This window comes from Oncorhynchus mykiss, chromosome 26 (assembly GCF_057628025.1).
Source record: "Oncorhynchus mykiss isolate SJ-2025 chromosome 26, ASM5762802v1, whole genome shotgun sequence".
Taxonomy (NCBI): Eukaryota; Metazoa; Chordata; class Actinopteri; order Salmoniformes; family Salmonidae; genus Oncorhynchus; species Oncorhynchus mykiss.
In genome coordinates this window covers 6,055,676-6,079,000 of record NC_143047.1, presented here as the reverse complement: position 1 = coordinate 6,079,000, position 23,325 = coordinate 6,055,676, and the positions used below count along the sequence as shown (strand labels likewise).

The following is a 23,325-nucleotide window of genomic DNA, read 5'->3' as shown; positions in this document are numbered from 1 at the left end:
AACTAACTTCAGACACACACACACACCCTAATACCATATGGCGGCGCACAATTGGTCCAGCATCATCCGGGTTAGGGGAGGGTTTGGCCGGGGTAGGACGTCATTGTAAAATTAGAATTTGTTCTAAACTGATTTGCTTAGTTAAACAAAGGTTCAATTAAAAAAATGAAAAATCTGAGTTAATGACCCATTTAACCAATTAAACCAAGGCCATGGAAATGAAGAGTGAGAGGGTTAAAGTGTTGAGTAGGCCTGATGGGTAGACTAATGCTCCCCTCTTTTCTCCCGTTCTTTTCATCCCACTCGTTCTCTCATTAGGCTGAAAAAAACAACATCAGCAGAAAGGAGAGGCAGCAGCTCTGAAATGGCCCGTTTGGCTGACTCCGCTGCCGCGCTGACTGCACACACATACGGTACACACACACACCATATGAGAGGGCAAGAGTGTGTTTGTAAGTTAACATATTATTACATACAACGGTGACTAACCCCATTCCGTACAAATTTGCGCAACCGCAGCATTCAGACGAGGCTGCAATGAAAACGAATGGGGCTGTAGCGAAATGAGCTAAGTTTTGTCACTATGTAACGTAACGCATTTGCAACACATTTTGTGCCGTACAGCCTCTTTCCAGCAGGGGTAGCCCTTCTCTCGCATATTAAAAACAACAAAGGGACAAGGTAAGGGGTGAGGGGGATACCTGGTCGATTGTACAACTGAATGCATTCATTTTTTTTTTTGCGCCATCAATGCAAGCCGCCGTGACCCTCAAAAGCCGCGGCAGCCGCTGTTTACTTCGGAAGATAACTTTAGCGCCGCTATAAAAAACCTGACACAAACATTCAAATAGGTATGTAATGACACATCATATAAACTCTTTATAGTGTTTTATTTACATTTTAGAGGTGATAAATTGGACAGATCGGGTGAAAAAAAGTTGTTTCCCCACATGACAGATCTCCCCGTTTCACTATCACGCAATAGGTTTCGCTTCCCCACCCGCCATTTTTAAAAAGACCTGACAGCGCTCATTGCCTTCTTCAATCATTCAGGGACGGGCATCATGAAGGTCTCGTCATTCATTTTGCTGGAAAGGGGAGAAATCGTGCTTTACAATGGTATTGATATTACAGTTGATCTGGATGATTACGTTTTTTTGGGCGCTAAAATGAGGTCAATTGTATGGACCAGAGCGATGTGCAAAAGTTAGTTAGTTACCGTTACCGTGGATAAATGGCAGCATTCGCGCAAAACTGGAAGCGGCAACCAATGCATTTAACCAAGGCAAGGTGACTGGGAATATGGTCGAATACAAACAGTGCAGTTATTCCCGCTGTAAGGCAATCAAACAGGCAAAACATCAGTATAGAGACAAAGTGGAGTCACAGTTCAACGGCTCAGACAGGAGACATATGTGGCAGGGTTTACAGATGATCACGGATTACAAAGGGAAAACCAGCCATGTCGTGGACACCGACGTCTTGCTCCCAGACAAGCTAAACACCTTCTTCGCCCACTTTGAGGATAACAGAGTGCCACCAACACGGCCCGCTCCATAGGACTGTGGGCTCTCGTTCTCAGTGGCCGCACGCTTCCAACTCAGTCACCAAGTTTGCAGACGACACAACAGTAATAGGCCTGATTACCAACAATGGCTAAACAGCCTAGAGGGAGGAGGTGAGGGCCCTGGCAGAGTGGTGCCAGGAAAATAACCTCTCCCTCAACAAAACAAAGAAGCTGATTGTGGACTTCAGGAAACAGTATGCCCGTATCCACATCAACGGGACCGCAGTGGAGGCATTGCCTGACAATGCCACCAGCCATACTGCTCGTTCTGTGCGTGATTTCCTGCAAGACAGGAATGTCAGGGTTCTGCCATGGCCAGCAAAGAGCCCGGATCTCAATCCCATTGAGCACATATGGGACTTTTTGGATCGGAGGGTGAGTTGTAGGTGCCTTGCTGGAGGAGTGGGGTAACATCTCACAGCAAGAACTGGCAAATCTGGTGCAGTCCATGAGGAGGAGTGTAGTACTTAATGCAGCTGGTGGCCACACCAAATTCTGACTGTTACTTTTGATTTTGACCCCCCTTTGTTCAGGGATACATTATTCAATTTCTGTTAATCACATGTCTGTGGAACTTGTTCAGTTTATGTTTCAGTTGTTGAATCTCGCTATGTTCATACAAATATTTACACGTTTGTTGAAGATAAACGCAGTTGACAGTGAGAGGACGTCTCTTTATTTTCTGAGTTTATATACTGTATTCTATTCTACTGTATTTTAGTCAATGCCACTACGACATTGCTCATATAATATTTATATAGTTCTTAATTTCATTCTTTTACTTTTAGATTTGTGTATTGTTGTGAATTGTTAAGATAGTACTGCACTGTTGGAGCTAGGGACACAAGCTGTCACGGATCCCTCCGGAACATTCATTATGCACACCTGGCCCCTATTCCCAGTGATTAGTAATTGCATAAGGGTGCCCTTGCTTTACCATTGTCCTGTTGATTATTGTTCCTAGGTCTGTTGGTGTGTGTGAGTATCTGTGCTGTGTATTTGGGCTTTTGTGCCCTTGTGGATTGCGCAGATGATTACAGGTCTCGTCCCGTGTGATAATCATTGTGCACTGGTGTTATTTATTCGAGGTACTCCTCGCTCTTTTGTTTGGGTTTCAACCCTGTGTTTTGTTATGTGTTTGTTTGGTCTTCGCACGGGGGTGCCTTTACACGGCACTACATAATATGAGCGGAATAAAAAACCCTATTATGCATCCCTGCGCCTGTCTCTCGATATCCTTTCATACTGTACCAACGTGACAGAATAATCGACCATTAAGGGAGACAGCGGGAATGGCCCGTCCGACTATGCTCCGACTGGTCCATCCAGTGCCGCCGCAACTTCGGCAGCTGCAACTGGCCTGTCCGACTATGACACAACTTCGGCAGCTGCAACTGGCCTGTCCGACTATGACACAACTTCGGCAGCTGCAACTGGCCTGTCCGACTATGACACAACTTCGGCAGCTGCAACTGGCCTGTCCGACTATGACACAACTTCGGCAGCTGCAACTGGCCTGTCCGACTATGACACAACTTCGGCAGCTGCAACTGGCCTGTCCGACTATGACACAACTTCGGCAGCTGCAACTGGCCTGTCCGACTATGACACAACTTCGGCAGCTGCATTGTGCCCTGATCGACCAGCACTGTGTTTCCGTGATCGTCCTCTAGACCGGTGCCGTTGCGCCGCTAGTGCAGCGCGGGGGTGGGGTGGGTGGGGTCCCTGTCACGGATCCCTCTGGAACTTTCATTTCATTTCATTACCCCGAATACGCATTCCTGTGCCTGTCTCCCAAATCTCTTCACGCCAGCGTGACACAAGCATTTCGCTACACCCTGTGTATGTGATCAATTTCTTTGTTGGTTTTTTTTATTACTGTATACACACACATATCTTACCAAAACTCTACTTATTCCACTGCCTTGGTTAGTGCATAGGGCACACATGTATGTGCATAGCGTACTGCACACACTCCTGTGCAGACTGACAAAAGACACACACGGTTAACTTCCCTACTGAGGGGTGACCACGGGGATGAGGCAAAGCAAAGCATGTGCTTGGTCAACAGAAAATCTCCCCGACTACATCCTAGTGGGCCCAATGGAGTCATGATATTTAGTCCACGGACACGCATACACACCAGCCAGGGTGTTTTTTTATTAACAACATTTGTCACACATGGCTGCCTGTGACCCTTTCTCTGTGCGGAGGACAAAGCAGTGTGATAGTGCCAAGCACCACACTAACCTCCTGCACTGGCACACCATCTATCTCACTCTCGGGATATTGAAGTATTGGCACTACTGAAGTGTGTGCGTGTGTGTGTGTGTGTGTGTGTGTGTGTGTGTGTGTGTGTGTGTGTGTGTGTGTGTGTGTGTGTGTGTGTGTGTGTGTGTGTGTGTGTGTGTGTGTGCGTGCGTGCATCTGCGTGTGCATGTGAGAGCACATACAGTATGCTGTATGTATGCGCTGCACCCCATTCAAATTAAATCTGCCCACGATCCAATTACATCCCAATGAGATGCTTCGGTGTGATGTCCTGAGATAGAGAATATGCTCCATCCCATGAAAGGTCATTCTACAAGATCACATTAAGGCCTGCTCCATTTTCCTCACTCCAATGGTTTACTCTACCATAAGGGTTTATAATTGCAGAGAAGCAAAGTCTAGTCTAGCTATTGATGGGTAGTGGTCTAATGAGGAAATGCAGAAGTGTTGCCTAACATACTTCATCATTCATAGGCCCCTAAACTCACACACACACACACACACACACACTGACACAAAGATAAAGAGCTATGGAACTTTAGGAAGGCATCTCTATTCATCTGTTTTACATAACAGCACTATCCCTGGAAGACCTCCTGTCATACTGTCAGACCCTGCAGGACAACACTCTACTCTCTCTACTACAGTGACAGGAAGGCCGTGTCATATTACCCTCTTTTTCGAACAATAACAACAACAAAGGCCATATGGCTCTCCATTGCTACATCTGGTGTCAAGCCCATGGTCTTACCTTCATGAGGACAGACTCGCTGAGTTTCTCTCTGTTGACGATCTTGATGGCCACTTTCTGACACGTGACACAGTGGATTCCCAGCTTCACCAGGCCTGAAACACACACGTTAGCAAATAGTGTGTCAAACACACACACACGCACAAATATACACAGTGAAGACAGTCAAACACATAATAAACACACACACACACACACACACACACACAAAGCAAAGAGGGTCCAACGCACAATAGCCAAATGAGTAGGCCTGTCTTGTTCGAACCAGTTATATCAGGTGTTTTTGTGCTGGGCTGAAACAAAACCCTGCAACATCACACAATGACTCCAAGAACAGTTAGCTTTGCCTCGTGTATCGAACAAAGTCCCACTGAAGGGAACCAGAGTAAATGTCAGTGAGTAAGGAGAGTCAGTGAGTGCACTAAAGCCCTGGTCATCTCGCTCGGATAAAGAATACACACACATACAGATGAAAAGAGAGAGCATCGGTCAGCCCACAACTCCATTATAGAAAATCCCTCAAAGCTCCTCATAAAAAACCACTGTACGAAACCCCCCAGAGCGACGCGAGGCCAACGTCTCCCATCTCGCCATTTTGCATCTCAAAGTAAATGTCAACTTCTACATAAACAGCAACATGAAAGAATCAATGCAGAGAAAGCAATAGCTTTATTTTATGACACACACACACACACACACACACACACACACACACACACACACACAAACAATGGCGACATCTATCTTTTTCAAAGAGCTGAGCCTGGGGAGAGGGTGTCACTTTCCTACTAAAAGGTCTGCATCTAAATACCACCCCACACTGCATATGCACCACTTTTATTACCTGGCATACATATTTCAGAGAAGTACATATCCTACATTTGACTGGTGATTTCCCCATGGGTTTCCCCAAAGGTGCGGGGAAACTGGGAAACCGGGGCCGTAAACACCAGTGGCATTGAGCCAAGATGGCAGCCGCAGGGCTCTTTTATGTTAGGCAGTTAGAGCCGGAATGGCATCCTGGGCGACATTCACAATGTGCCATTGATCTTGCTGTCAGCGGAGCTCGGGGACTGCTGCTCGATTGCCTGGCCAACATGGGTTAGAAACCCCGGCAACCACTTTACACCAGGTAATGAATATTTGATATTGATGTAATTGCCTCGAATAGATTGTCCGTGTGTGTGCGTGTGTGTGTGCGCGTGCGTGTGTGCAAGTGACGGCACCAAAAGGCAAACACAGGAGTGTGAGTCATCAGTGAAAGAACAGGGAAATATGGGAAATACGCTGAAAGAAATTAGAGAATGAAATAGAGAAGACGTGCGCTCAGTGAAGCTGGGGGCTTTAAAGAGAGAGAATGAGAGAGAAAATCTTATTGAATCAGCCTTGCACATACTGTATTGTGACAAGCCAAATATACGGTTGAAGTCAGAAGTTTACATACTTAGCCAAATATATTGAAACTCAGTTTTTCACAATTCCTGACATTTAATCAGAATAAAAATTCCCTGCCTGAGCTCAATTAGGATCAACACTTTATTTTAGATAATGTGAAATGTCGGTATAATAGCAGAGAGAATGATTTATTTTAGCTTTTATTTCTTTCATCACATTCCCAGTGTGTCAGAAGTTTACATACACTCAATTAGTATTTGGTAGCATTGCCTTTAAATTGTTTAACTTGGGTCAAACGTTTTGGATAGCCTTCCACAAGCTTCCCACAATAAGATGGGTAAATTTGGTCACATTCCTCCTGACTGAGCTGGTGTAACTGAGTCAGGTTTGTAGGCTTCCTTGCTCGCACACACTTTTTCAGTTCTGTCCACATTTTTTCTATAGGATTGAGGTCAGGGCTTCTCTGTATACATCAATGATTTCGCTCTTGCTGCTGGTGATTCTCTGATCCACCTCTACGCAGACGACACCATTCTGTATACCTCTGGCCCTTCTTTGGACTCTGTGTTAACTAACTTCCAGAAGAGCTTCAATGGCATACAACTCTCCTTCCATGTCCTCCAACTGCTCTTAAATGCAAGTAAAACTAAATGCATGCTATCCAACCGATAGCTGCCCGCACCTGCCTGCCCGTCCAGCATCACTACTCTGGACGGTTCTGACTTAGAATATGTGGACAACTACAAATACCTAGGTGTCTGGTTAGACTGTAAACTCTCCTTCCAGACTCACATTAAGCATCTCCAATCCAAAATTAAATCTAGAATCAGTTACCTATTTCGTAACAAAGTATCCTTCACTCATGTTGCCAAACATACCCTCGTAAAACTGACCATCCTACCGATCCTCGACTTTGGCGATGTCATTTACAAAATAGACTCCAACACTACTAAATAAATTGGATGCAGTCTATCACAGTGACATCCATTCTGACACCAAAGCCCCATAATACCAACCACCACTGCGACCTGTATGCTCTCGTTGGCTGGCCATCGCTTCATACTCGCCGCCAAACCCACTGGCTCCAGGTCATCTACAAGTCTCTGCTAGGTAAAGCCCCGCCTTATCTCAGCTCACTGGTCACCATAGCAGCCCCCACCCATAGCATGCGCTCCAGCAGTTATATCTCACTGGTCACCCCCTAAGCCAATTCTTCCTTTGGCCATTTTTCCTTCCAGTTCTCTGCTGCCAATGACCTGAACAAACTGCAAAAATCACTGATGCTGGAGACTCATATCTCCCTCACTAGCTTTAAGCACCAGCTGTCAGAGCAGCTCACAGATCACTGCACCTGTACATAGCCCATCCAACTACCTCATCCCCATCCTGTATGTATTTATGGATCTTGCTCCTTTGCACCCCAGTATCTCTACTTACATTCATCATTCATCATCTGCACATCTTCCATTCCAGTGTGTAATTGTTATATTGTAATTACTTCGCCACCATGGCCTATTTATTGCCTTACCTCCCTTATCCTACATCATTTGCACACACTGTATAGACCTTTTGTACTGTATTATTGACTGTATGTTTGTTTATTCCATGTGTAACTATGTGTTGTTGTATGTGTCGAACTGCTTTGCTTTATCTTGGCCAGGTCGCAGTTGTAAATCAGAACTTATTCTCAACTAGCCTACCTGGCTATATAAAGATGAAATAAATGAAAAATAAATGGCCACTCCAATACCTTGACTTTGTTGTCCTTAAAAGCCACTTTGACACAACTTTTGAAGTATGCTTGGGGTCATTGTCCATTTGGAAGACTCATTTGTGACCAAGCTTTCACTTCTTGACTGATGTCTTGAGATGTTGCTTCAATATATCCACCTAATTTCCCTTCCTCATGCTGCCATCTATTTTGTGAAGTGCAACAGTCCCTCCTGCAGAAAATCACCCCGCAACATGATGCTGCCACCCCGGTGCTTCACGGTTGGGATGGTGTTCTTTGGTTTGCATGCGTCCCCCTTTTTCCTCCAAACATAACGATGGTCATTATGGCCCTACAGTACTATTTTTGTTTCATCAAATCAGAGGACATTTCTCCAAAAAGTATGATCTTTGTCCCCATGTGAAGTTGCAAACCATAGTCTGGCTTTTTTTATGGCGGTTTCGGAGCAGTGGCTTCTTCCTTGCTGAGCAGCCTTTCAGGTTATGTCGATATAGGACTCGTTTTACTCGACTGTGGATATAGATACCTTTGTACCTGTTTCCTCCAGCATCTTCACAAGGTTCTTTGCTGTTGTTCTGAGATTGTTTTGCAGCTTTCGCACCAAAGTACGTTCATCTCTAGGAGACAGAACGCTTCTCCTTACTGAGCGGTATGACGGCTGCGTGGTCCCATGGTGTTTATACCTGCGTACTATTGTTCGTACAGATGAACGTGGTATCTTCAGGCATTTGGAAATTGCTCCCAAGAATGAACCAGACTTGTGGAGGTCTACAAATATTTTTCTGAGGTCTTGGCTGATTTCTTTTGATTTTCCCATAATGACATGCAAAGAGGCACTGAGTTTGAAGGTAGGCCTTGAAATACATCCACAGGTACACCTCAAATTGAATCAAATGATGTAAGTTAGCCTATCGGAAGCTTCTAAAGTCATGACGGAATTTTCTGGAATTTTCCAAGCTGTTTAAAGGCACAGTCAACTTAGGGTATGTACATTTCTGACCCACTGGAATTGTGAAACAGTGAATTATAAGTCAAATAATCTGTCTGTAAACAATTGTTGGAAAAATTACTTGTGTCATGCACAAAGTAGATGTCCTAACCGACTTGCCAAAACTCTAGTTTGTTAACAAGAAATGTATGGAGTAGTTGAAAAACAAGTTTTAATGACTCCAACCTAAGTGTATGTAAACTTTAGACTTCAGCTGTATACAACAGTATATACTACTGATAATTGGATCCAAATTAAAGTAGAATGTGTGAAGCATCTGGATAGACAGTAAAATTATTAACAGTCTTTTAATCCACCTCTGTTGTAACATCTGAGGTGAGGAGAAATGATCTTCGGTTGTTGGCAGGATGAGAAGATGAGAGTGAGGGGAAGATAAGAGGGGGATGAGGAAAAATAAATAAAAAAATATTGTGCACAGTACTGAAAATGACTTAGTTTACAGTTTACACTGAGCTGTATTTCAGTGAGAGTATGAGCTACTAAGTCAACTCCCCAGATACTAAGCAAAGACTAGACTAAGACTAGAACACACAGACACGCAAACACACACACACAACACACACACACACACACACACACACACACACACACACACACACACACACACACACACACACACACACACACATACACACACACACACACACACACACACACACACACACACACACACAAACACACGCGTCTGACCAACATAAATGAATCAGCAGCGCATCCCTATTGATTTCTCCTCCCTCTATCCTTCCCTCTGACTCTCCATCCCTCCCCCCATCCCTCCTTTGCCTGTTAAGATCAATACAAAACAAAGCCCCTCCAGGACGATGTCATCAAAACTCTCAATGATGTCCAACCAGCCAAACCCTAACGCTGGCCAGTCCCAGAGCTGGGTATAGAACCTGGCTTTGTATTCAATAACTGATTCATCTTCTAGATTTATCTCACTGCTTTATCTTCAAAACAAGACTAAACCCACATACATGTGGAGTGGGATACATGTAAACAGGTGAAAGCTGAGGAGGCCCATCCATGCTACTTGTCCCGCGTGTTAATTAGGCTACTGCTGACATGGCAAAGTATGTTAGGTGTTCAATAGTTCCTGTGGGACAGGGTGTCTGGTTGCTGGGGTTCTGTAAACGTATTGCGTACTGTACACATGCAGACACATGCACGCACACACACGTACAGCGGTACAAATGTTTACACATGCACGTAAAGTGTGTTCGGGAAGGCATTCAGACCCCTTGACTGTTTCCAAATTTTTGCTACATTACAGCCTTACTCTAAAATTGATTAAATAGCTTTTTTTTCCTCATCAATCTATACAAAATACCCCATGATGACAAAGCAACAACAGGTTTTTAGACAATTTTGCAAATGTATTAAAAATAGTAAACTGAAATATCACATTTAGTATTCAGACCCTTTACTCCTTTACTCAGTACGGTGTTGAAGCACCTTTGGCAGCGATTACAGTCTTCCTGTGTATGACGCTACAAGCTTGGCACACCTGTATTTGGGGAGTTTCTCCCATTCTTATCTACAGATGCTCTCAAGCTCTATCAGGTTGGATGGGGAGTGTCGATACACAGCTATTTTCAGGTCTCTCCAGAGATGTTAGATCCGGGCTCTGGCTGGGACAAGCTTGGTACACTTGACTGTGTGCTTAGGGTCGTTGTCCTGTTGGAAGGTGAACCAAGTCTGTGGTCCTGAGTGCTCTGGAGCAGGTTTTCATCAAGGCTCTCTCTGTACTTTGCTCCATTCATCTTTCCCCCGATCCTGAACAGTCTCCCAGTCCCTGCCACTAAGAAACATCCCCCCAGCATGATGCTGCGACTTCCATGCTTCGCCGTAGGAATGGTGCCAGGTTTCCTCCAGACATGACGATTGGCATTCAGACCTAAGAGTTCAATCTTGGTTTCATCAGTCCAGAGAATATTGTTTCTCATGGTCTGACAGTGCTTTAGGTTTACCTTTATTTAACTCGGCAAGTCAGTTCAGAACAAATTCTTATTTTCAATGACGGCCCTGTTCAGGGGCAGAACAACAGATTTTTACCTTGTCAGCTTGGGGATTCGAACTTGCAACCTTTCGGTTACTAGTCCAACGCTCTAACCACTAGGCTACTGTCATGTGCCTTTTAAAGAGGAGTGGCTTCTGTCTAGCCACTCTACCATAAAGGCCTGATTGGCGGAGTGCTACAGAGATGGTTGTCCTTCTGGAAGGTTTTCCTATCTCCACAGAGGAACTCTGGAGCTCTGTCAGAGTGACCTTCGGGTTCTTGGTCACCTCCCTGACCAAGGCCCTTCTCCCCCGATTGCTCAGTTTGGCCCTGCGGACAGCTCTAGGAAGAGTCTCAGTGGTTGCAAACCATTTAAGAATGATGGCGGCCACTGTGTTCTTGGGGACCATCAATGCTGCAGAAATGTTTTGGTTCCCTTCCCCAGATGTGTGCCTCGACACAATCCTGTCTTGGAACTCTACGGACAATTCCTTTGACCTCATGGCTTGGTTTTTGCTCTGACATGCACTGTGAACTGTGGGATCTTATATAGACAGGTGTGTGCCTTTCCAAATCATGTCCAATCAAGTGAATTTAGCACAGATGGACTCCAATCAAGTTTTAGAAACATCTCAAGGATGATCAATGGAAACAGGATGCCCCTGAGCCCAATTTCGAATTTCATAGCAAAGGGTCTGAATAGTTTTGTAAATAAGGTATTTCTGCTTTTATTTTTAACACAATTGAAAAAAAATCTTAAAAACTTGTTTTTGCTTTTTCACTATGGGGTGGTTTGTGTAGATTGATGAGAGAATGTTTTTTTGAATCCATTTTAGAATAGGGCTGTAACGTAAAAAAATGTGGAAAAAAATCAAGGGGTCTGAATGCACTGTGTCCACACACTGTAGAAACGCAAACTTGTAAACCCATAGAAACACACTCACGCAGACACACGTACACCCGTACACATGTAGACATGCACTAGTTTATACATACATACACTGTAGGCACTCACACACAAACACACACACACATACACGTCACTACCTGGAGTGATGATGCTCTACTGATCAATGGTGAGAGGTCATCTGTCAGGGAGGTCAAAAGGTGGGGTATGATCTGCTCATGACCTGTCACCTGACCTTTAACACTAACACATCTACATAACCAGCACGACCCATCTGACAAATCTCATTACCAACTCAAACCAGGGGTTGGAACCGGTTCAGGGAGAAGAACTGAAAACCGGAAAATTAGAACATTTTTAGAGGAACAGAATCAGAACCAGGAACGAAAGCGATTTATACTGTTCTGGAAGAAAACCATTATTTTATAAGCATGGGAACCAGTAAATAATGTTCCTTTACGTTCCGGACATTTTTTAAGTCCCACAAAAAAACACAACAGAACCCTCATTTCTGTCACTCAGAAATGTATTCCAATGTCTGCCAGGTGAAAATGTTTGCCAGTGTGTGTGTAGGCTACCTGCCCCATGTAGACTACCTGTGTGTGTGTGTGTAGGCTGCTGTAGCCTACTGACTTCACAAGCATGATTCAGAAATTAGGGAGAGAATTCTAATAAGAGAACGCTAGTTAATTGAGAATACTAGACGTTTCACATCTCACGTTGGATTTATTAACTACAAAAAGGTAAGATTAGTTTTTAATTTTGGTGCAGCTCTGCACACACAAGCTTGTTAGCTAGCTAGCTCTGGTCCAACATTAAGCCTCTGAGCTATGAAATTCAAAAACATTCAAAGTTTCTCCATAGAAGCCGCTCCTCTGTAGATAAAACTCTGTGGGCCTAGCTAATTCAGATAATGAATGTCATAACACGATGCCCAGCACTTCAAGTGAAACCTCCTCCTCCACCTCCTCTAAATCTCTCCCCAACCGCAAAATGTCTGAAGTATCTCGCACCCTACACTTGTCTGTCCATCGCACATGTAAAGAACTGTAGCTTACCCGTCCATAGCAATCTGCTCTATCCGCACTGATTGGTGAAGTTATTTAATGTCGAGCTACAGTGCCTTCGGAAAGTTTTCAGACCCCTTGACTTTTTCCACATTTTGTTCACTTTTTTGACACACTTTGTATGCTTGACATACCTTTGTTTGGTTGTAGTGTGTAATAGTATTCGGATTTCTCTTGATTGTGTCCAGTTGTCTTGTCATTCTTCAGCATTGTTGCTCCACAACAGCTGTGCAGGTGCCTTATTTTGCAGAGGGAGGAAGCTCCCGTCTCACTTTGTTCATGGTGCCAGCCAGACTTGTTTTCTTTGCAGGCAAATTGTTCGCCAGTGACAGTGATGTGAAGAAATTGTCTATGGTGACATTGCTCCCCTTGCCAACATAAGGTTCCACAAGCCTCATCACCACATTCTCCAACACTCGCACCTGCTGCGTGATGTGGTTATTTTCCCAGAGATTGAAAGCCATTCAGCATGTACAATTATCCATGCTCACTCTGTGTTGCCTACTCCAAGTAGGTCATAGTAAACATATAAGACTGTTTCGAGTCGGTGAACTGATATAGGGCAAATATATAGGGTAAATATTCTGTACCTGAACAAGGCAGAAAACTCACTGTTCCTAGGCCGTCATTGAAAAATATAATTTGTTATTTTAACTGACTTGCCTAGTTAAATAAAGGTAAAATAAATAAAACACCATTTTAAAATTAGGCCTATAATTAGAATGGATCAATAAAATTGAATGGCCCACCCTGTTCTTCATTTACAATTGGTGATCACATAAACACGCTCCTCAACTCACTCATTCTCCCCATCATACTTTGCTTAATTAATTGTACCTGTTGTTATACGTGTGAAATTCGTTTTGGTATAGTTTAGGTTCAGGTTCGAGTCAATAGTCAGGGGGGTTATCAGGGCACTGCACTTTCAACTGTCGGAAGAAAGAGCGGAGCAGGCACTTCCGTTGGGAGAAAGAGCGGAGCAGGCACTTCTGTTGGGAGAAAGAGCGGAGCAGGCACTTCTGTTGGGAGAAAGAGCGGAGCAGGCCCTTCTGTTGGGAGAAAGAGCGGAGCAGGCCCTTCTGTTGGGAGAAAGAGCGGAGCAGGCCCTTCCGTTGGGAGAAAGAGCGGAGCAGGCCCTTCTGTTGGGAGAAAGAGCGGAGCAGGCCCTTCCGTTGGGAGAAAGAGCGGAGCAGGACCTTCTGTTGGGAGAAAGAGCGGAGCAGGACCTTCCGTTGGGAGAAAGAGCGGAGCAGACCCTTCTGTTGGGAGAAAGAGCGGAGCAGGCCCTTCTGTTGGGAGAAGGAGGGGCAACGAGGGAAAACCATTCAAACAAATGACATGTCCTCCTAAAACTGGTCATAACTCCAGTTCTGTTTGTGATATTAAGATCCTAACAATGACAGTGTGTTATATAGACTTTATTTAGGAAAAGTCCAGGACAGAAGGGGGCATGAGTTAAAATAATGGCAGAGCAATATAAACAAAACAATTATGATCAGTCAAGATGACTGCTTTAGCGGTTCTAGTGTTAAAAAGGCACCACGATATAAACCGGTTTGAGCGTGTTCAGAACTTTACTTTGCAGGTTGGAACAGTTGAACGGAACCCCCAAAAAATGTTGGTTCTGTTCATAACTAACTGATTTGGTTCCAACCCCTGACTCAAACTGACACTGAAACACATTCATGGGTTCAATTGTATGTTTCACATCAAATCACACAAATCACTGCCTGTGAACTAAACTCAGGACGACAGTTTTTATATTATAATTTTAAAAAACTTAGCGCATATATTTTCTCATTTCCACTAACAAAGTCAGACAATGAAGATATGACTTTGACTATATTAAGGCATTCATAGCGAGTTTAAAGTTCAAAGCAATCGTATGCAGTTACAGTGAGTCAACGGAGTATTAACTAGAGCTATCATAACTCTAGAGACATCAGTTCTAACGACACAATGCCATGAGTCATCTCTTTACAGGCTCTGCTGTATTTTAGCAAAAGGGATTATTTTCAATCACGTATTGTTGTTGGAAGCCTATGGCCTAGAGGTGCAGTTAGCCACCCACACACACTCACAAACTCTGTAGTACATACTCGGTAGTGGAGTCCACAGTCGAGGGGCTACTCTTCTGCACCACTTCAAGCTGCTATTTCTAAACAGCAGTCGACAGAGTGCCAAGCCCAGTAATGTGCAGCCGCACGGAAAACGCCTTTGTGCCTCCTCCAGAACTTGGGTTGATGATTTACATCAACGCAGTTTGGGAGCTTTCTCATTGACTTTGACTCAATTTTAGGAGAAATAAGGCAAGTTCTAACAAGCACGCAAACATGTGATCAAAAATTTCAGACGTCAGGAGGATAGGACGCCACGACAACTGAGTGTGTGTGCGTGCATGTGTCTCTGAGTGTGTGTGTGTGTGTGCGTGCATGTGTCTCTGAGTGTGTGTGTGTGTGTGTGTGTGTGTGTGCATGTGTCTCTGAGTGTGTGTGTGTGTGTGTGTGTGTGTGTGTGTGTGCGTGCATGTGTCTCTGAGTGTGTGTGTGTGTGTGCGTGCGTGCATGTGTCTCTGAGTGTGTGTGTGTGTGTGTGCGTGCATGTGTCTCTGAGTGTGTGTGTGTGCATGTGTCTCTGAGTGTGTGTGTGTGTGTGTGTGTGTGTGTGTGTGTGTGTGTGTGCGTGCATGTGTCTCTGAGTGTGTGTGTGTGTGTGCGTGCGTGCATGTGTCTCTGAGTGTGTGTGTGTGTGTGTGCGTGCATGTGTCTCTGAGTGTGTGTGTGTGTGTGTGTGTGTGCATGTGTCTCTGAGTGTGTGTGTGTGTGTGTGTGTGTGTGTGTGTGTGTGTGTGTGCGTGCATGTGTCTCTGAGTGTGTGTGTGTGTGTGCGTGCGTGCGTGTGTGTGTTGTGATGGAGCGTCCTCCAGAAGCGGAGCATCTGTATCTGTCACAGGCTGATTGATGACTCCTCTGAATCTCTGAAATATGCATTAGTCCTGCCACAGATTGAAACTGTATATTGGCCTATTTACATCCCATTATACAGACAAACACAAACACACATGGTGGAGGCATACTTAGGCATGTATAAACTTCTCTTTTCATCACCCAGGTCCAATGTAACCTACATCTCTTGACTTTTTCTTCATTTTGTTGTGTTACAAAGCGGGTTTAAATTAAATGTATTTAATTGTATTATTTTTTTTACTCTGTAATACTCTGTAATGTCAAAGTGGTAGAAAAAGTATAATATTTGTCAACCCCCTGAGTCAATACATGTTAGAATCACCTTTGGCAGCGATTATAGTTGTCTTTCTGGGTAAGTCTCTCAGAGCTTTGCACACACACTTAATGTGTTGTGAAATCTGTTGTGAATATTTTATAATGTTTTTAAAAATGCCTTCATTTTGCTGGAACCCTGGAAGAGCAGCAGCTTGGCAGCAGCTAATGGGGATCCATAATAAATCCAAAAACAAATACACCTGGATTGTCCAATATTTGCCAATATTCTTTTTAAAATTCTTAATTCTCTGTCAAGTTGGTTGTCGATTGCTAAGCAGCCATTTTCAAGTCTCGCCATAGATTTTCAAGCCGATTCAAGTATAAACTGTAACTAGGCCACTCAGGAACATTCCATGTCGTTTTGGTAAGCAACTCAAGTGTATATTTGGCCTTGTGCTTTAGGTTACTGTGAATTTCTCGCCCTGTGTCTGTTGGGAAGCAGACTGAACCAGGTTTTTCCTCTAGGATTTTGCCTGTGCTTTGCTCTATTCCATTCATTTTTATCATAAAAAAACTCCCTAGTCCTTGTCGATGACAAGCATACCCATAACATGATGCAGCCACCACAATGCTTGAAAATATGAAGAGTGGTACTCGGTGATGTGTTGTGTTGGATTTGCCCCAAACATAACCCTTTGTATTCAGGACATAATTTAAGTGAAGTTTTACTTCAGTGCCTTTTTTCAAACAGGATGCATGTTTTGGAATATTTTTTATTCTGTACATACTCAATTAGCTTAGTATTGTCGAATAACTACAACATTGTCGATCCATCCTCATAGCCATTAAACTGTTTTAAAGTCATTATTGGCCTCATGGTGAAATCCCTGACCTCTCTGGCAACTGAGTTAGGAAGGACGCCCGTATCTTTGTAGTGACTAGGTGTATTGATACACCATCCAAAATAATAACTTCACCATGCTCAAAGGGATATTCAATGCCTTTTTTTACCAGTCTACAAATAGGTGCACTTCTTTGTGAGGCATTGGAAAACCTCTCTGATCTTTATGGTTGATTCTGTGTATGAAATTCACTACTCGAATGAGGGACCGTACAGATAATTGCATGTGTGGGGTACAGAGATGAGGTAGTCATTCAAAAATCATGTTAAACACTATTATCTTACGCAGAGTGAGTCCATGCAACTTATTATGTGACTTGTTATGTGACACATTTCTACTCCTGAACTTATTTAGGCTTGCCATAACAAAGGGGTTGAATACTTATTGAGTCAAGACATTTCAGCTTTTTATTTTAAATTAATTGGTTAAAATTTCAAAAACATTATTCTACTTTGACATTATGAGGTATTGTGTGTAGGCCAGTGACAGAAATCCCAATGAAATCCACTTTAAATTCAGGTTGTAACACAACAAAATGTGGAAAAAGTCAAGGGGTGTGAATACTTTCTGAAGGTACTGTATATGAAAGGGACCCTGTGAGTTTCTACATTAAGACCAGTATTACAAGGTTTCTAGGGTGTCTTTATTCATATGCTATAATCACTGACAAATACCTCTGGGTACTCCAGCACTGTTTTGGCACTCCTGGTCTGCTGTATGCTAATGACCATTGAAGAGGATTTCTATTAGCTCCTATAGTGCCTTTCTGCACAAACATCCACATACACACGTGCCGAGCACACACACTCTGGAGAGAGAGAAACAGAAAGAGGGAGAGAGAGAGAGAGAGAGAGAGAGAGAGAGAGACCAAAAGAGAGACCAAGAGAGACCAAAATGGCTACGACAGAGCTGGTCGCCTCGCTTCGAGTTCTTAGGAAACTATGCAGTATTTTATGTTTTTATGTATTATTTCTTACATTGTTACCCCAGGAAATCTTAAGTGTTATTATATACAGCTGGGAAAAACAATTGTATATAAGAGCAACGTCAAATTACCAACATTACGACCAGGAATATGACTTTCCCGAAGCGGATCTGTTCGGACCACCACCCAGGACAATAGATCTAATCCCAGTAACCGACCCAAAACAACAGTGCCGCAGAAGGGGCAGACGGAGAGGCCTCCTGGTCAGGCTCCGTAGACATGTACATCGCTCACAGCTCCCGAGCATACTACTCGCCAATTTCCAGTCTCTTGACAACAAGGTAGAGGTTTGCCTTCCAGAGAGACATCAGAGATTGTAACATTCTCCGTTTCAAAAAAACATGGCTCTCGGGATATGTTGTCGGAATCGTTTCAGCCACCGGGCTTCTCCATGCATCGTGCAGACAGAGATAAACACCTCTCTAGGAAAAGGAAGGGCGGGGGTGATGCCTTATGATTAACGACTCATGGTGCAATCATAACAACATACAGGAACTCCTACATACAGTCCTTCCGCTCACCCGACCTATAACCCCAATAACACCAAGATTATTCTTGTCAGTTATAGTCACAGCTGTGTACGTTCCCCCTCAAGCAAACACCAATACGGCCCTCAAGGAACTTCACTGGGCTCTGGGTAAACTGGAAGCCACATATCCGGAGGCAGCATTTGTTGTAGCTGGGGATTTTAACAAAGCAAATTTGAAAACAAGGCAACCTAAATTATATCAGCACATTGTTTGCACGATGCAAAGGGTTAATACTCTTGACCACTGCTACTCTAACTTCCACGATGCATACAAAGCCCTCCCCAACCCTCTCTTCAGCAAATCCGCCCATGACGCCATCTTGCTTGTACCGTCTAATAGGCAGAAACTCAAACCGGATGTACCAGTGATGAGAACCATTCAACGCTGGTCTGACCAATCGGATGCCACACTTCAAGATTGTTTTAATAACGCGGACTGGAATATGTTCCGGTCAGCCTCAGAGAGCAACATCGACCTATATGCTGACTCGTTGAATGAGTTTATAAAGAAGTGCATTGGAGATGTTGTACCCACTGTGACTATTAAAACTCTAACAGGAAACCGTGGATGGATGGTGGCATTCGTGCAACACTGAAAGAGCGATCCACCGCATTTAACCATGGAAAGAAGTCTGTAAATATGGCTGAATATAAACAGTGTAGTTATTCCCTCCACAAGGCAGTCAAAGACACAGGGACAAGGTGGAGTCGCAATTCTATGGCTCAGACACAAGACGCATGTGGCAGTGCCTACAGGAAATCACGGACTACAAAAATAAAAACAGCCACGTCACGCACACCGACATCACGCTTTCAGACAAACTAAACACCTTCTTTGCCCGCTTTGAGGATAATACAGTGTCACAGGATGCTAACAAGGACTGCCCCCCCCCTCACCTTCTCCGTGGCGACGTGAGAAAGACATTTAAACGTGTTAACCCTCGCAAGGCTGCTGGCCCAGACGGCATCCCTAGCCGCATCCTCAGAGCATGCACAGACCAGGTGGCTGGTGTGTTTCCGGACATATTAAATCGCTCCCTATCCCAGTATGTTGTCTCCACATGCTTCAAGATGGCCACCATTGTTCCTGTACCCAAGAAGGAAAATATAACTGAACTAAATGACTACCGCTCACTTCTGTCATCATGAAGTACTTTGAGAGGCTAGTCAAGGATCATATCACCTCCACCTTACTGGCCACCCTAGACCCACTTCTATTTGCATACCGCCCCAACAGGTCCACAGTTGACACGATCGCCATCGCACTGCACACTGCCCTATCCCATCTGGACAAAATTAATACCTATGTAAGAATGCTGTTCATTGACTACAGCTCAGCATTCAACACCATAGTACCCTCCAAGCTCATCATTAAGCTGGAGGCCCTGGGTCTCAACCCCGCCCTGTGCAATTGGGTCCTAGACTTTCGGATGGGCCGCCTCCAGGTGATGAAGGTAGGATACAACGTCTCCACTTCGCTGACCCTCAACACTGGGGCCCCACAAGGTTGGGTGCTCAGCCCTCTCCTGTACTCCCTGTTTACCCAAAACTGCGTGGTCATGCACGCCTCCAACTCAATAATCAAGTTTGCAGACAACACACAACAGCAGTGGGCTTGATCACCAACAACGACGAGACAGCCTACAGGGAGGAGGTGAGGGAACTCGGAGTGTGGCGTCAGGAAAACAACCTCTCACTCAATGTCAACAAAACCAAAGGAGATGATCGTGGACTTCAGGAAACAGCAGAGGGAGCACCCCCTATCCATATTGACGGGACATCAGTGGAGAGGTGGAAAGTCTCAAGTTCCTTGGCGTACACATCAGAGACAAACTGAAATGGTCCACCCACACAGAGTGTGGTGAAGAAGGTGCAATAGCGCCTCTTCAACCTCAGGAGGCTGAAGAAATTTGGCGTGTCACCTAAAACCCTCACAAACGTTTACAAATGCACAATCAAGAGCATCCTGTCAGGCTGTATCACAGCTTGGTATAGCAACTGCACCGCCCTGAACTGCAAGGCACACCAGAGGGTGGTGCGCTCTGCCCAACGCATCACCGGGGCTAAACTACCTGCCTGCCAGGACACCTACAGCACCCGATGTCAGAGGAAGGCCAAAAAAAATTATCAAGGACAACAACCACCCGAGCCACTGCCTGTTTACACCCCTATCATCCAGAAGGCGAGGTCAGTACAGGTGCATCATAGCTGGGACGAGAGATTGAAAAACAGCTTCTATCTCAAGGCCATCAGACTGCTAAACAGCAATCACTAACTCAGAGACGCTGCTGCCTACATTACCAATCACTGGACACTTTAGTAAATGGATCACTAGTCACTTTAAACAATGCCACTTTAATCATGTTTACAAATCTCACATTACTCAAATCACATGTACAGTTGAAGTCAGAAGTTTACATGCACCTTAGCCAAATACATTTAAACTCAGTTTTTCACAATTCCTGACATTTAATCCTAATAAAAATTCCCTGCCTTAGGTCAGTTCTGATCACTACTTTATTTTAAGAATGTGAAATGTCAGAATAATAGTTTAGAGAATGATTTATTTCAGCTTTTATTTCGTTCATCAAATTCCCAGTGGGTCAGAAGTTTACATACACTCAATTAGTATTTGTTAGCATTGTCTTTAAATTGTTTAACCTGGGTCATATGTAGCCTTCCACAAGCTTCCCACAATAAGTTGGGTGAATTTTGACCCATTCCTCCTGACAGAGCTGGTGTAACTGAGTCAGATTTGTAGGATACCTTGCTCGCACACACACTTTCAGTTCTGCCCACAAATCTTCTATGGGATTGAGGTCAGGGCTTTGTGATGACCACTCCAATACCTTGACATTGTTGTCCTTAAGCCATTTTGACACAACTTTGGAAGTATGCTTGGGGTAATTGTCCATTTGGAAGACCCATTTGCGACCAAGCTTTAACTTCCTGACTGATGTCTTGAGATGTTGCTTCAATATATCCACATAATTTTCCTACCTCATGACGCCATCTATTTTGTGAAGTGCACCAGTCCCTCCTGCAGTAAAGCACCTACACAACATGATGCTGCCACCCCATGCTTCACGGTTGAGATTGTGTTCTTCGGCTTTCAAGCTTCCCTCTTTTTCCTCCAAACATAACGATGGTCATTATGGCCCAAACAATTCTATTTTTGTTTCATCAGACCAGAGGCCATTTCTCCAAAAAGTACGATCTTTGTCCCCATGTGCAGTTGCAAACCGTAGTCTGGCTTTTTTATGGCAGTTTTGGAGCAGTGGCTTCTTCCTTGCTGAGCGGCCTTTCAGGTTATGTCGATATAGGACTCGTTTTACTGTGGACATAGATACTTCTGTACCTGTTTCCTCCAGCATCTTCACAAGGTCCTTTGCTGTTGTTCATCTCTAGGAGACAGAACGCTTCTCCTTCCTGAGCTGTATGACGGCTGCGTGGTCCCGTGGTGTTTATACCTGCGTACTATTGTTCGTACAGATGAACGTGGTACCTTCAGGCATTTGGAAATTGCTCCCAAGAGTGAACCAGACTTGTGGAGGTCTACAATTTTTTTCTGAGGTCTTGGCTGATTTCTTTTGATTTTCCCATGATGTCAAGCAAAGAGGCACTGAGTTTGAAGGCCTTGAAATTCATCCACAGGTACACCTCCAATTGACTCAAATGATGTCAATTAGCCAATCAGAAGATTCTAAATCCATAACATCCTTTTCTGGAATTTTCCAAGCTGTTTAAAGGCACAGTCAACTTAGTGTATTTAAACTTCTGACCTAGTGGAATTGTGATACAGTGAATTATAAGTTAAATAATCTGTCTGTAAACAATTGCTGCAAAAATGACTTGTGTCATGCACAAAGTAGATGTCCTAACTGACTTGTCAGTGACTCCAACCTAAGTGTATGTAAACTTCTGACTTCAACTGTCTATACATTTTGTTATACCATCTATTGCACCTTGCCTATGCCGCTCGGCCATCGCTCATCAATATACTTAAACGTACATATTCTCATTCACCCCTTTTAGATTGGTGTGTATTAGGTAGTTGTTGGGGAATTGTTAGATTACTTGTTAGATATTACTGCACTTCCAGAACTAGAAGCACAAGCATTAACATTGGCTAACCATGTGCATGTGAGAGAGAGAGAGAGAGAGAGAAAGAGAGAGAGAGAGAGAGAGAGAGAGAGAGAGAGAGAGAGAGAGAGAGAAAGAGAGAGAGAGAGAGAGCAAGTACTGCTAAGGCTGTGTGTCTTGGGGCTTTCAAATGATAGAGTCAATGGCAGTGACATAAAGGGACTATTAAGACACCCACACACTCTCACACACATACACACACGTTTACTCACACAGATGTTGGAGACACAACAAGACAGTAGTGTTTCAATATTCTCCCACACAAACAAACTTCACTCTGTCCTCCAGGGACTCTCATCTACATATGGACACACACACACTCTGTCAGCACAGTCCAGCTGATGAGCTGACTGCCATCTTTAGAACTGAGACGTTTGAAACACACACATTTGACACATTTGAACAGAAAAGCACATACACACACACACAGACAGACGCATATCTTATTATGCACATATTGTACACACAACAACCACCTACTTTTACACCGCAGAGACCTCACAGCTGTACTCCATGCTACATATTAATGCCATATACTCATTTAAATCAAAAAGATAACGACAGCCACACTTGTTGCAATTCTGAAAAGGCACAATGCACCTTCACTCATTTGATGGCTACCTCCTTTGCCCTCATCCAATCAAATCACGCTTTGGTTCTTGGCTGCCTGGTGCATTGTGATATTGATTACCTGCCTGTGTGGGTTTTCCAGTGACACCATGACATGCACACTCGCATGTGCAAACGCACCAAACACACACACCCAACCCCACCCCCACACACACACACACACACACCACGCGTTCGAATACACTGGGGAGTCATTCTCATTGTCATGTTGCTCACT

General features: G+C 44.1%; 1 protein-coding gene across 8 annotated transcripts in view; it reads right to left on the bottom strand.

The window, feature by feature from the left end:
* The window catches only part of LOC110506278 (serine/threonine-protein kinase BRSK2), a 164,817-nt gene that overhangs the window by 72,533 nt on the left and 68,959 nt on the right, over window positions 1–23,325 (bottom strand). For all 8 annotated transcript variants that reach the window (XM_036963397.2, XM_036963400.2, XM_090221745.1 and 5 more), the window contains exon 2: window positions 4,590–4,684. In XM_036963397.2, the coding sequence (XP_036819292.1) occupies window positions 4,590–4,684 (95 nt within the window). The remainder of the gene's footprint in view (window positions 1–4,589; window positions 4,685–23,325) is intronic.